The 15634-nt window shown below is 37.1% G+C and overlaps 1 protein-coding gene across 4 annotated transcripts; it reads right to left on the bottom strand.

The window, feature by feature from the left end:
- Position 1: 1 nt before the first annotated feature.
- Positions 2 to 13670, bottom strand: c4b (complement 4B (Chido blood group)). Of its 4 annotated transcripts, none has more exons than XM_054620969.1 (41): positions 13561 to 13670; positions 13164 to 13353; positions 12899 to 13073; positions 12714 to 12784; positions 12536 to 12624; positions 12358 to 12440; positions 12174 to 12261; positions 11808 to 11934; positions 11549 to 11690; positions 10987 to 11099; positions 10740 to 10898; positions 10469 to 10636; positions 10181 to 10372; positions 9852 to 9995; positions 9621 to 9744; positions 9144 to 9215; positions 8820 to 9032; positions 8584 to 8698; positions 8216 to 8286; positions 7983 to 8122; positions 7651 to 7866; positions 7324 to 7375; positions 7128 to 7217; positions 6838 to 7044; positions 5780 to 5855; positions 5439 to 5631; positions 5224 to 5322; positions 3909 to 4086; positions 3303 to 3496; positions 2982 to 3140; positions 2834 to 2893; positions 2669 to 2759; positions 2415 to 2586; positions 2190 to 2280; positions 1398 to 1472; positions 1221 to 1323; positions 1038 to 1127; positions 822 to 926; positions 632 to 715; positions 392 to 524; positions 2 to 308 (listed from the first exon to the last, which is right to left on the bottom strand). In XM_054620969.1, the coding sequence occupies exons 1-41, from the start codon at positions 13623 to 13625 to the stop codon at positions 167 to 169; spliced, it is 5151 nt and encodes a 1716-aa protein (XP_054476944.1). In that variant the 5' UTR covers positions 13626 to 13670; the 3' UTR covers positions 2 to 166. The 4 variants fall into 4 exon arrangements, with proteins under 4 accessions (XP_054476944.1, XP_054476946.1, XP_054476945.1 ...); XM_054620971.1 differs by having other exon boundaries at positions 3924 to 4086; XM_054620970.1 differs by having other exon boundaries at positions 5224 to 5319.
- Between the last annotated feature and the right edge of the window lie 1964 nt (positions 13671 to 15634).

Here is a 15634-nt window from a genome sequence, read left to right as displayed (position 1 = left end):
ATGTTATGTCTCAGTACGTATGTATGTTCTTATTAATGCTTTCATGATTACAAACGGTTTAAAAAAGAGCTCTAAACATCCATGCTTACTGTGCAACCCATGGGAAATAACTGTACTGAGTAACACTAACAGAAAATGAAAGTTTAATTCAAATGATTTTTCCGTTTCACTGTACGCAGCCATCTATCTTGTACTCATCTGTAAACACTTTAAACCCTTTGCAGGTATTTTTGTGTGCAGATTTTTTACATTGTTCTTCTGAAGGCTTTCTTTCAACCCAGGTGTTTGACTCCAACAGATACTGAATCCTACAAAAAAGGGACAGAGTTAAGACAATGAGAATCAATCCTTGTAAAAGGATACTTCCATTAATATTATCAGCTATACTTACATTCCATTTGAGTCTGTTGTGGAGCCATCTTTGCCCATGATGAGATACTGTTTTCCCACGTCTAACTGGCCTTTACACTGACGCCTCTTAGCAAACACTCGAATGGAATTCTCATTCACAAGGAAATCTCCATCTGGTAGACAGATGATTGCCATTATATTAATGATAGGTTTTCCAAGCATAAACATTTAAAGGTCAATGCTACAGCATCTCGTACGGCTTGTGTTACACTTTACTTACGTGATCTGAGTACCTCGTTTACATTCATTGTGTACAGCTCAAAGTTACTCTTCATGGAAACATTGAGGACTTCAACCATGTATGCTGAAATAAAACAAAGTGTCACTATATGAACGTATCGATTTGAGATTTTCAAGTTCAAGGTAATTGAAGATACTTTTCACCATAATGTCTTTTGTGCAGTACTGACCGTAATCTACTGTAGGGAAGAAGCAAGCATGTTGCATGCGGTCATTCTTTGTGATTCCCCGACTACTTTCTGATCGGAATGTATTTTGTATTTTATGACAGGGCCCTAAAGAAAAGATAAATATTATGCAATTTTAATTATTTAAACAAATGTGAAGGGTAACGCTACATTTATTCATGGGTGTTTATTAAAATGGGTCTAAGAGGAATGGCCTACTTTCTGCACATTGGCACACATCCTCTGAGCACAGTTTGGAGACCATCTTGCTTCTTTGGGGGGCGGAGTAGAACACAGTACACTTTCTGTCTGAAAGGAGGCACAAATAGTTAAAAACTTCCTGGTGAATTGACCAATGATGCCCCCTCTGTCCTGATATAAAATATCAAATAAAAAGCTTACCTGGTTCATAGTAATCATAGAACACAGCTGGTGCAGGCTGTAGAAGACCAATTGGTACTCTCTGTTTAGCATCAAAACTAATACATTCCTCTGTTTCAAAGAGCTGGAGTGAGAAAAGAAATCTTTTAGTCCTGGACATGTAACATCTGTGTGTATGTAAATAGATTTCAGCCTTACCTCATTGAAGTAGAGCAGCACTCTTCCATAGGAGACCTCATAATGGGAAATGTATTGCTCAGGTTTCTCTCGTAGCTACAAAGGGACAAGAATTTAAGATTTAAAATGTTTCTTTTTATGATGTCCACTCTTAAATCATACTACTTTTTATGTTTGTAGGTTAAGAATGAATGCTCACTAAGCTTAGAGTAAACAATGTAAACAGGGAGAAACAGCTTGCCCTGCTCTGTCCAAAATCTGTCCATACTCTAAATATGACTAAATATCAACATATATATTGTTATTCAAACAAAAAACAATGTGGAAAGGCAGCCGATCAACGTTTTAATGGAAGTTATGAGTTGGACTGTTTTTGGTCCGGTCCAGTGACTACCAGGAGTGTCTGCCTATTGCCAAGTAACAAGTCATACCTCACTTTTCACATTATATGTACAGACTTTCGACTTTTTATTGAAGAACCAAATATTTTCTGACACAGTTGCTAATCTTTTGAACTGATTTGAGCTTTGTCTATTGAGAAATGGATGGCACATGATATGAGGTGCCCCAGATAGCCTCTCCAAACTTGCACTGAGGATGACAATGGGTCTCTCTTATTTAACTATTTTGTGCCTCCAAGATTCCTTTCCTCGACTCCTCGCCATGCATCTCAGTCCCATCAATGGGCAAAATGAGCGGAGAAACAAGAAGAGGAGTCGAGGCAACAGGCATGTAACAAATGAAACATCCTCACCACAGATCAGTTTCTCAACTTTGCATAATGTGACAGAGGAGGTAGAGAGAGCTACTAACCCTGTCCAGGTCCTGAGTTTCAACCTCAAATCCACTTAGAAGTGTGATGTCAGCAATAGCCATTCCTGTGAGATTGCTGTTCAGGCTTCGACTACACACAGGAAAACAATTAAAAATACAAGCTGAGAAAGACACTGATTTATGACTTTTTCACACAAAGCTCATCTCTCATGTCACCTTAGGATTTATAAAGAGTGAATGTGATGTGAGTCTCGTTCAACTAACCTGACACAGATTCTGTAGGTGACAGCCTCGTCTGAATTTAAGTTGTTATCCAGTTCTCTCCTGTTTCGGGTGCGAGCATCAAACCACTCGATTGCTGATCGTGGCACACGCACATCTTTTTCCTCGTTGTTATCGTAGTCATCGTAGTATTCATAGTTTTTTATGATCTCAGCTAGGGAGAAAGAGGTTAATGTAACTGTGTAGCTTTTATTAGATGTCAAGGTTGTGACTTCTTATCAGTGTCAAAATTTCACCGTTGTATTTCACTTTCCCCTCCACTGTGACGCTGATTGACACTTGGTCACAATCGTCCTTGGGGTCCAGCAATTGGTAAGCCTTTACGATCTGCCAAAGAGATGGTGATTTTTGTTGTACATTATGGATCTCTTTCAGCTTACACAGACATTAATCAAACTTACTTTAAGCTTGGTTTCGCCATTTCCTGTCAATTGCACCATAATGGTGTTCCCTGAAAATTTCTGGAACAAAAGATGCAAGAAACGTTATCTAAGAAATAGGTTAAATATATGAGTGTAATAGTGCAATGTAGATGATGCTTTTTGATACCTTAAGGTCCTTTTCCACCTTTTCCTTCCTATTTTCCAATGCAAGTTTTACAATGTCTTGCTTTCCTTGGACTGTGAACTCTGCTATTAGATTCACTTCAGGTCTGGCGGACCTCTTTAGCTCATACTCTGCCAGGGCTTCCAAGGCCATCATGGTATCCTGGGCATAGTAATAAAACATAAATAACATGTTTACCATCTGCACTTTAGACAGTAAATCTGGTCTAAACTGTATGATGTGGGACCACTGGGATAAAGGGTCTAGGTCCAAAGAAAGAGATTATTAAGGTTCAAACTATTCACGATGTAGCATCCCAATCACCTGTGTTGATATGTAACCTCCAGAATATTTTTCTTGGGAGGTCAACCAGCAGGCTGCTTGGTCTGCCCACTTGGTATGCCCAAGTTCCACTGCCGCTAGGAGGGCATAGGCTGTAGTCTCTATTGTGATGGCATCTACATGCGCTTGATGCTGTGGGTTTGCATTCGCTGTCCACAGATAACAGCCATTTGTCCCTAATTAGTAAGTAAAAATTACAGCAATTATAAATCAATAGCAATATGTGATACACATTTTGGTTGTCTCTTATTGTTGGGCGATATGTTAAAATGAGAGAATGTAAATTGATTAACTGACAATCGCTCTGCCACACACTTAACAACATAAAATCATTTGAATATCTCTCCGTTTATTAGGCATTGCTGTAAATCAATTAGAAGGCCTGCTTTATGGAAAAATTTAATATTGACATGTTTTTTGCATCAATGCAATGAAATACTTTGCCTTGTTAGGCAGTTAATTTACTGGGTTTACTTAAAATAGTCAATTTTTTTATTTATTATACTCAACTGGGTAAACTGATTGTTTCATTATATATAACTCAAAAGGGAATTATACATTTAATCCATATCGCCCACGCCTATTTACTTTGATTGAACATGCCTTCAGTAGCCAGTGTTTGAAGTTTTGTCCAGGCAGATGAATGATCTCTTTCCTTTGGCAGGCAAACTGCGAGGCAGTAGACTGTAATGGCAACAGCATAGGGATGCTGAAGCTCCTCAAGGTGCGACAGGAGATATGTTGTTGATCTGGCAATGCTTGCTTCCTGGTAGAAAGTAGCATGATGGCAGTCAATGTTATTTTGCATCTCATCTTTTTTGCAAATTAGGCATTGACTACAGTCTATTAAAGTAGATTAATAGTAACAAGGCTAATAGTCGAGAGACACACTAGCAGATCTATGAGGCCGCAGGTACAGCAGTGCTTTGAGCTAAAATGCTCAGAGTGCATTTTATCATCTTATTTTAGCTTGTTAGTATGCTAATATCTCAAATTTTACTTAGTCCTCCACTACATCTCAGAGGTAAATATTCTATTTTCTATTTCACTACATTTACCCGAATTTTTTAGTTAATGTTTCAGTCTATACAGGCTGATGAAATACAAAGCATTTTAATATTGTGTTCCATATTGTTTTTTACACATTGAAATTCACTCCATCATTCATACATGTTTGTTTGATAGTCAAACCTCCAGTGACAAACAGCAGAAACTCTTTTATCTTAATTGTTTAAAAGATGATGTGATTATATTTAATCATACTGTTGTGTTTACAGAAATTAACAGAGAAAAATAAAGTTTTATATACCATGAACAAGAATTTGGACCCAGTCAAGGATAGGAACCACTGTATGTACATTAAATGTCAGGTGAAAAGTAACTACAGCTATAAGACAAATTTAGTGTAGTACATAGTGCAATATTTACCTCTGAGATGTTGTGTTTAGGGGCGGATTGCCAATCCCCTTTTTACCGCCCCCTTACTACTGTGTCTGTAGTGAAATCCTGCCAATCCAAAGAGGAGGATTGTGACCAATTAAATCTAGTGATAGAATGGTGACAGGGTCTACCAACTTGGTGTCAAAACCTAAAACCACTCACTAGCGATCAGGTCAAGTTTCATGACCAAGCAGGTAAAAGTGTGTTCCTCACACTCAAAGCATGTATTTTTGTATGTAGATTTGCGCTAGAGCAGAAAGTCAAGGGATCACCGATGTCATGAGGATGCATCCTCTGGGATAAATAAATGTCTTTACAAAACTGCATCATAATCTATTGGATCTCAATATTTATATATTTTAGACTGGACCAATGTGGTGGACTGCCATCCCAAAAGCCCCAAAACACAGCAAGCATGGCTAAAAATAGTCACCAAGGGCAACAAGTCGTTCTATTAACTCACCGCATTACTTCTCAATTCGGAGTGCAGGAATTGAAGCGACCGGTGCAGTGCAAGAATTATAAACGATGTCAAAGATGCATCATTGTCTTTGCCTTTCTGCTTTGAACAAACAGAGATTATTATTACTTTCAAAATAAAATTCTGTTAAGTTTATTGACAAATCTAATATTGTTCTATGTATATGCATGTTTTAACGTGAATGTAGTAGAGGTTACCAGAACTCCTCTGTGTAGTACTGGCTGTGGGTCACCGAATGACCCATCAGTCTTCTGTACTGAGAGCAAGTAACTGACTGAGTGCCTGATCTGTTGTTCTGGTACAACCCTAGCCGTTCTGCCCTGCTGTCCAAAAGCCGCTGTCTGACGCTCCGCCACCAGCGATAGCACTTTCACTACTACGGCAGTCAGCCTAAAGACAAGAGAATGAAAAATCCAGGATAAAGGAGATGGAAAATAAATTATTTATAATTTGAGATAATTGAAAATGGATGAAGTTGGTTTACTATGTGAGACATTGAAAGAAAAAACCATGACAGTAGCATAAAACATATACTCACCAATTACTAGTTTTTTCTGTATACCATGGTCCATAAGAACCGTTGGGTTTCTTGTAATGTAAAATTCTTGAATAACCTGACAAAGAAAGTGTTAACTTTGTTAAAAAAAATGTATCTATTACGTTGTTTGTTAGTGGCCTAACGTGAAACAAGAAAACAATCTAGAGGCCGAGGTGTCACTATTGATTCCCAAATGAATGTTCCCCATATAATACATGTTAAGTCAGTTTTTCTTTGCAATGTGTCTCAATTTTATTTCCCAACAAAATGCACACGCCTCCACCACTTGAACAAATCATCCATTCTTTTGTCTGTTTCAGTTGGGCGTTCTGTTGCTAGTAGCAACCACTACTGGCAACCACTGACATTGTTGCATCCACCATAATGTCATGTTGATAGGCATCTTTCATCTTGCTATACTCCTCAAATTACCTTGTTATTTTTCTTTACATTTATTTGTTTGGGATTTAGTAGAATTTAGCCAGCTTACTGCTTACCAAGCTAGCTATACTAGTTATCTGGACTGGAGCTAATGTGTTGCTAATGTAGGGACAATGGTAACTCTTACTTTTGCTCTTCTAAAGAAAACATTAGAATTATTAAAAACTCTGCTGCTGGACTCCCCAGCATTTCCATATTACCTCAGCGTTGACTTTATAACACTTGCTTTCTATTAAATTTAGGGTTTTAATTCATCCTCTTTCTGTTTACTTTAAAGGACTTACACAACTATATCCACCATGAGGTACATGCTCTACACACTGAAGGTCACTGGGATCTGTGGCCCGACCCGAAAACCACAGATTGACAGATTTCTACAGAGAAATTGTGTACATAATCTCAAAGCTGGGAACCTGAAGATTGATTTGTGATGCAGCTCAGCAGTGTGTGTAATGTGGCTCTAGTCATGTACCAGAAATGTATGAACAATCAACATAAACTTACATTGAGGTCCTTAAAGACATAAAAATGATGACAGAATTAAAGTTTTGGCTCAAAATTTGTCTTCTTCATTCAAAATGTTTGGGAAAGACCCTACACACTTAACAACTTCCTACCTTTCTCGATTTTATCAAGGGCATCATCTCTGGTACCAGGAGGCATGTCGAACCATTGATCAGTCAGGTCAAGGTAGCGGAGGGCTGACAATGTAGGGGCTAGCCCTACCATTGTCTGTTCTAAACATCCTGTAGGCAATACGATCAGTCCAGCAACCTTCTCAGGAGAGAGAAGGTTCTTTGCATGTGAACTGCCAAATCCATCCCCTGTCAGGTAAGAACATTGAAATGGTAAGACACTGTCATTAACAAAGGTCTGTGAATCGTATGTCTTTGTCTACAGTACATACCTTCCACTGAAATGAAGATATTGGAGCTGGAGTCGGGGACTCTGTCATCTGGTAAAAGTCCGCTAATATTAAAAGTTTTTGAGCTTCTCCCTATTAAGATAGAGAGACATACATTGATTAAAGTAAGTGTAAGATGTGAATTATAAAAATAACGACTGCCAAGCAAGTATCAATAAGAAATGCTGAAACAACTCACCATCTAATTTAATCACGTGGGTTTCTTGTACTCTCTCTTCTAGTCCTTCTGTCTGCATCAAAATAGAGAGCTGATTACTGTGTGTCCCTTGCCTTACACTTGAAAGTATGCAAATGAAAAACGCATGTTGATTTAACATTACTAATAAACAAATATGCTCATTAGTTAATATTGTAATGCATACTCATAATCAATTAAGGCAGAAAGCCTTTAACACACAAGCAAATCAAACAATATGTCATATATGTGTCCATATTTATTTAGTCAGGTAGGCAGCTATTACAAAATTGTTTTGCATGGAAGTCAAGTAATGTCTTTGTCACTCACCAACACATTCAAAGTCTTTTCAATTGCATCTATTCCCATCTCATTCTCTATGTCATAGAGACGTATCTTGATGGGTATTAAGCCGGTTACCATGGGGACAGCAGAAAAGGAGACAAACTGGGAAGACTCCTTCTCCACAGTAATGTTCACAAAAGCTGTACTGGTAGCTGAGCCGGGGGAGCAAAGGCCTTCAGTTTGTTCCATATGAACTGCTACCTATAAAAATGCAGGTGTCCACACAGAATAATTACACAAATAATTGAATTTAAATTTGTACAATAGGTGGTTGCTGTGTTTAGTGCCACTTAATATCAGCATTAGGTTATTTCTACCTTTAGGATGTTATCGCCATAGTTGTAGATAACAGGCGAAATCGATAGTTGCTCATGTTTCTTCACTGAGTAAGGCAGTCGCAGAGAAACAAACGCCCTCTTAAATGCTCTGACCTCCGTAGGCTTAACTACACAGAAACCTGAATAAAACATAGTGTAGGTGAATTGCAGTTATTAATGAGAAATCCCTCAAAATATCCAAAAGCAATTGTGGAGAGGGATGCAGTTACTACCAGAGGCTGCAGATAAAGTGACGACCTGAATCTCCCATGTGGTGATGGAATCAGGTAGAGTCAAAGGATACCTAAGGGGTTTCAGTTAAGATAAAATTAAACAACTGATTGTAAAAAGCATCGGACAAATGTTTTTGTTAACTTGTTGTTTAAACTGTAGACGTAGGGTAATTCATTTAACTAAATTCACTTATACTGAACATTATAAAATGCTGAATTCTCACATTGACAATATATGAAGAAGAAAACAGTAACAAATGCAAAGGATAAAAATAAAACTATGTAGTAGCAAAGGTTTTAACATCTGTAACTAGACACTGTATTTCACCGGAAAAGAAAATATTACATAAAAACTGTCCACCTCTTACCTTCGTTTCCCATTGACATCAAATTCTGTGAATGCAAAGCTTGGGGGAAAAAATCGTCGAATGTACTGAGCAGCAGGGTCCCCGAAGAATTGTTCAATGTCAGTTAGGTCTTCAGCTAAAAATGAGAAAATTAGACATTTGTAATTACACTCTTTGATAATCGTGACACAGGTCTTAAGTGCTATTTAAGACGGTTTGTAAAGTATTTAATGTTCACATGACAGTTCTTATCTCACTCCTGCCAAGTCCTTTCTGGGCGTCCTCTTGTATCTTTTTTTGTCTCAGACGCTCTCCTTCAAGGCAGCATAATAAAAAAGCATCTGCACATGCAGTATTTTCCTCCACCAGAGAGACTCTCTTCACTCTTTCCTGACAGGTTCGTCTCATAGGGATGAGAGAAAACCCGCGATCACAACAGTCTTGCAATTGTTCATTGGAAAAGTTTGATTCTGAAAGTGACATAATAAGAAAAACAAATGTCCTGTCTTTAAAGCATATCCTTTGAAGAAGTATCTTACATTAGATCACACCAGAGTCAAAATGCCAGAATGTTGTCTTACTTAAGGTCAACATTTCCTGTTGAAGGTCCACTGCACGCCTTTGTCGTGCAGCTTGTGAACGACAGCCAACGTCTGGAAAAGTAGTAAAACAGCCTTAAATTCAGCATGTGATAAGTAAATGGAAAGCCGCTGCATTATAATCACTGCCTTTTATTACTCAATATTCTATCCTACCAACTGCAGTCGTATTTACTATAAGTTTTACTTAGTTTTACTTGAATCTGAAACCAACTACATGGCAAAAAACATGTCCTTTGCAATACTCACACTGAAATAGCCTACGTCTATTATCTAAAGCTTGGGACATATTAGAGTATGTGAGTGTGTTAATTTAATGCACTGTAAACTTGACACCATCTTTAATGAATCTAGACAAATACAATATACTGTATAACACAATTTACACTAGATGCATAATGCAGTCGTCCTCTTAACATTTTAAAGGATTTAAGTGAGTGAAATCTTATTCTGTCATACCCTTTTTCCAATCTGCCTGGGACTGAGATACAAATGACAGGCCAGCATCTGTTAGTACAGATGCTGGGTCAGATCCTCCGCTGTATGAGCAACCAAGGTCATATGACTGCATAGAGGAAAACACCTGAAAAGTAGGAAGAAGATCTTGAATTTACTGTATCATAATATATGGATTGAATTAAATAACCTCATTGTGTTGTAAGAGAGAGAGAGTACGTGTTAAGGTTTTACCTGTTTGGCTGTGAGTTTATTATCTGCATTGAGAGCGTAGATGGCCTTATCTACAGCCAGCAAAGCCACTCTGGCTTTCTGACCATATAAATCAAATTCTAGCTCAGACTGTTTACCAGGTATGGACGATCCTTTTTGTTCTACCTAAATATACAGACGTAACCACAAAGGCTGAGTTCAGTAGTTGAAATTGAATTATACAGAAATATATTTTCTGTTGACAAAGAATGATAATGATAATGATAAAACACTAACCAAAGCAGTGTTTGTTACATACAAACACAATAAACAGAAGTCAGTCTGCACTCGTATCTGTTCTGTTTACTCACCTTGACTTTTATCTCACATTCATCCCTGACATCTACCCACACCGAGTCCGCAATGATGTCACCATGCTCGTTGTAGTAGTAGCCAATCAGACGGAAGGATGGCATCATATCAGATGTTATTTGCAGGTTGTCTTTGACTGAAGTACCCAATCCGAGAGAGCCCTGTTTTATTAGGATCCCCCGGCTTAAGACCTACAACATAGTCAATTTGAATTTTTTAAGATAAAAGAAACTGTTGCTTCTCTTCATCAAATCAGACCATGTTGTATTCACTCAGTTATGTCTCACCATGTAGTATATAAACCCTTGTTTTTGGCCACTGATGGTGTTGTAAGTTACTGTTAGTAACTCGTCCACAGAGTACATCTTGTTGGTAAAACTTATGTAAAGGTAGCTGTTACTTGGAGATGAAGCAGGCTGAATTACTTTCCTTTGTAGCTGGCCATCTGCAGACACCTAATGAAGTCAGGGTGTTACAGAACAGTTAAAATGAACTGAAGGAAAATCCAGTGGTTTATCCATTTTAAATATATCGTGTTAGTTGTTTAGGTGGACTAACTTCAACAATAATCTGAGCTGCATTGGGAATATTAAAGACAGGAAACACCGCCCCCTCTTGGTTGGTTGTGCCTTGCCAAGATTCCTCTGAAGAAGTTGGTACATCAATCTTTACTGGCACACCAGCTGCTGGGGACCCATTTGGGAGACGCACGATAACCTATAATGACAACAAACAACATTTTCCCACACAAAACATCACAGTCATGTACAGAGCCGTGTACCCATTTGTTAGTTTTAATGCATACCACCACATCAAGCGGATATCCAGGAAGGAAATATGAGCGAGTTCGAGAGAGATCCATGGTGTATTTTTGGGAGATAATAGGAAGGTAAACTTCTGCCTCTTGTATTTCACCACCTAGGTCATAGAATGCAGATATCAGATGTAATAAAAAATCACAATAATCTTCCCAGTATCCTCCTCTTCTTCGTATTCTTCTTATACCCTCTCAAATACTATATGGTACATCTTAAGGTGTTTGTCCTTTAATTTTGTGATGAATTATCATTATCTTTATAGTTATTATTACTGTAACGATTTGTATCCTTATTATTATTATTAGTAGTAGTAGCAGTAATATAATTGTTATTATCATCATTATTAGAATCAAATACTGATTTTTTAGTGACAGTACTTTCTAATATTTGCACAACAAGAAACAGAAACAGTTTCCCAGACATTTAACATGAGTAAACATCATACTTTACTTTGCAGATTACATGCTGCTGTATACTTAACACCAAATATTGTGAACATATCGTTGCTGATTTAAACATTGGTTTATAGTGTGACAGAGTATCCTTTACTTTGTATGTTGGTAACAAATACTCTCAAGTAGAGTTGTGCTCCACTCTGCTGTAACTCTGAGAGGTTTTTGTTCTGCTGTTTTTGGAGGCGCTCATTTAAGTCTGCAATCTGGAGAGAAGCTTCTGCAGCTCCATCGTTGACCTGCAGGAAATAGCATACATTGTTGATGGTCAAGTACTTTAAGAGATGCAACATGTTACCAGATTATCTGAACTCAGATCTTGAAATGAAATTTTGTATAGATATCTGTTTCCTCACCGAACCAGTTAACTCCAGTCCTCTGATAAACTCAGGTTTCATTTTCTGGCCATTGGTTTTAATTTTTTTTTTCACCACTCCAAATTGGCAGTGGTAAGCCCCTTTAACTTTCTCGCCATGTGAATACCTAGAGAGAAAGTTAAGAAAAATAGAGAGTCTGAAAATGTAACTTACCTTTAAGGTAAAGTTTTAAAGCAGTCTAAAGATTATAACATCAGCCTGTATTGTAAAATATTTTGAAAATAATTAAGCTTTACTTCTAGTCAAAACATTGCCTTTTTTGCTTCTTTTAGCTCATTTGGAGTTTTTGATGATAAATTGAAAACTTAGAAAAGTAGGTTTAATGGGAAATTAATCAACACTTACCTTGCTAAGATGGAGAAGTCGAATTGTTCTGCCTTCAACAAAATATAGCTCTGCTCCATTGCAATGTTCACCTCAAAACTCGGTAAAACTGTGTAACAATAAAAACATTTTTGAGAGGGGCTAGATATTATCTGTTAATTTAAAACAAGAAGTAACATGTTTAAATTGAATTAACATAGTTTACCAAATTTCTGGACTTTGAACTCTCGGGAAGCAGCATTTGCTTCATCATCGTCATAGTGAGCTGTAATCTTCCATGTTCCCATTCTTTGTAAACAATACATACATGAGTTATTACAGTATATCGAAGTTGGTTTTGCTGTTTAGTAAGAAGCAGTTTTTGTAAATCTGTGTTAACATACTTTGACACATCAGGTATGGGGAATGTGCCTTGGAGTATTCCTCCCTTGGCAGTCTTTAGGGACTTCATTACTCTATTTCCATCAGCATTCTGTAATTAAATTATAAAAGAATGAATCATGAAATGAAACAATGAAAATCAATCTTGCAGACCTGCAAAATTCCTCTTAGTTTACTCACATATACTTCTATCTGGAACACTTCTTCATGAGGCCTCAATGTGTGGTCAAGAGTGAAAACCCTGTACCTAACTAGAAGATGAATCATCTTAATGAAATGGCTTTAAAAACAATTAGTTAATTCTTTTTTGGAGCATAATTTTACATTGTTTTACCTTTCCTCAGATTTGTTCACTTTTGTTTTACCTTTCTGTGTTGGGTTGTAGATAGGCTGATCAGTCTGAATGAAGATATAGCCCCTGTGTGTTGACACCAGAACTCTTGTTGTCTTCCTGATACCGAAGGAAGGGCTCTCTGCCACCAGCAGAAGGTAGCGCAGTTTCAAATGTCGAGGAAATCTTGATATAATGTCCCTGTCTATCTGTAAAGATGCACATTAGAACTGTGTCAATGACAGCTTAGTCCCTTCTAAATTGTTTGCTTTTTGGATGAGTGGGGAAGTTTCTCATACCATGAGCTCAACTGTTTTGATCTCCCCTTCCGTAGTGCACTGAGTGGTTTTCCTCCCAGACACAACAGTATTGGTAGTCTCATGCTCCAGGTGAAGAGTCACAGGATTATTAAGATAAGAGTTTCCCATCTGGACAAACACTTTCTCATTAACACCCAAATGAAACACATTGGGGGCTGAGATGAAGAATCTGCACAAAAGGGGAAACATACTGTATCATTCATTGCTGTAGTTTGCATTCATAGACTTCTATGTCTATGAAGAGAAACATCTGCGATGCTGCATATTTTGTTAGACCTAGGACATTATAACAAAATGCTAAAAATGTAACATCATGCTAAAAACCCATTTTAAATATTATAATGATATCAAATCTTGAAGCTATTTCTACATTTACCCGTTGCTCGCTGAACACTCCATAGTCAAGATCAGGAACAGTATGGAAAAGATGTAGCACTCCATTGTGCAGCTTCTATTCCTTTGCCTGCTCTGACACAGGCTTTTGGTTAACTGGGGTTTTGTTGTTCATCCACCCCTGTATTTCTCAATCGTTGGATCTCTCAATGCCCTCCCAGTTTTTCTTTTTCCTTTTTATTTCTAAGATAACTTGGAAAGAAGTATCATTCCTCAGATTGATGTTTCATGTATCACATGATAACTGGCGATACATAAACTGAGAAAATCATCATACTTTCAGATATAACATGTACACTAATGTGTACAGATGTGTGACATACTTTTCAAGAATGAAAATTTATACATGCATGAAAGTACGAGATTTATCATAAGTATCTAAAATATGAGGTTAACAATATGCATCAGATCATAGTGGTATGCCAGATGCTTTTCAGACTGCAACATGTTTGATTTATATAAAAGTCAGTTTTAAATCCCTGCTTGGCTTGCAGCATGGAAAGTGTTTGTTTCTGTTTCACAATGTGTACCCATTCCCTCATTGGTTAGTTTAGTCAGCCTGATTTCCCCCAAATCATGTGATTTACAAGAAATCATGTTTGGGCTCTTTGGGTTTGGGAAGAGTGAGCACTGTTTACTGTTTGAGAAATGATTTGCAAAGTAGAGCTTGAGTATATCTGTAAACTTCCTGAATACAACTTTTTCTTCAGTTTGGTAAACCAGATTTTTAGTGTATCGCTTCAGTAGTTAAAAGAGCCTCTTATTTAACACATAAATGTCCTGTCTAGTTTATTTTTAACTTTACAATAACGTGTGTATTTATCAATGAATTGATGAATTAGTTCTGGTTGGCTATAACCTAACATTTTTATGACGACACAGACTATTACCAGGTTGTGATCTTGCAATGAACAAATATATGCAGAGACGAGGTCAGACACTTTATTTTTCTCCACATGACCAACTTAATGCAAATGCAATTAACAGTTACAAAAACAATGACAAATCATTTCTTTCAAGTGTAGCAGGCATTTCAGGATTAAACACAGTGATTGGACAGATAATTACCTTTTTCATTTTTTTTCAAATTCACATTTAACAGTCATCAAATATGCATATGAATGCTCTCTTCATTGTATTCATTTAAAATGTTTTGAATTGCATTTTCAGAATTTCCTCTATGTATTTCAAATAATACATAGTTCACAATCACCGTTATGCTTAAGCTAGTCTCAAAGAACTGAAAATAACTGTCTCATGTAAAGTTACAATCAAGCTAATACGCTTAAATTGTACACATTTACACTCAGCTGTACACATAAAGAAGTGGGTACATCATGGCCCTGTATAATACAAAGACATATTTGGTACATGGAAGAAACATCTCTGTCAGCCTCCATTCTACTTCACCAGCTACATGCCATATCATCTCTTCATCCGTTACTAATCTGCTACTCCCCACATAGCCAGATAAATTGTTCTATTTTATGTTCATCTGTCCAGAAAACTAAATTAATAACTAATCTACACGTTTAGTTTACTTGTTTCATCAAGATAATATAATATTCACAACCTCAAACAAATGAAACAATTTCAGTTTTTCAGAACTTTAGGAAAATGGAAAAAATGGCAGTCCACTAGCCTAGTACTAAAGGAAACTCGTGGAATTGAAAAGGACGGGGTCTGGAAATTAAATTTGAAATAATAACTGAATAATGTCACTTAAGAGAATTGATTTTCGAATGAGAAGCCTAACTTGGAAATTGACCCAAAAGTCACATTTGTTCAAAATCACAAATTTTCAATTCTATTGAATTATAAAATGTTCTTCACATATCTCATTATCAGTCAACTTCAATAAATAGATTACAGTACAGTATGCAAAGTCTAACTTTTTTTGTAACAATTAAAATGTAGTCCCTTCTTTGCCCAGAGCTACATGATGTGTAATAATTCCAATGTTGTTCGCTGTATGATCACAGTAAGAAGAAGAGGGAGTGAATGGGAGTCTGGGGCATGATGTCCATCCACAACTCCTGGATATGGAGAAGTAACAC

This window comes from Anoplopoma fimbria, chromosome 20, assembly GCF_027596085.1.
Source record: "Anoplopoma fimbria isolate UVic2021 breed Golden Eagle Sablefish chromosome 20, Afim_UVic_2022, whole genome shotgun sequence".
Lineage (NCBI taxonomy): Eukaryota > Metazoa > Chordata > Actinopteri > Perciformes > Anoplopomatidae > Anoplopoma > Anoplopoma fimbria.
This window is presented reverse-complemented; position numbering and strand designations above follow the sequence as displayed.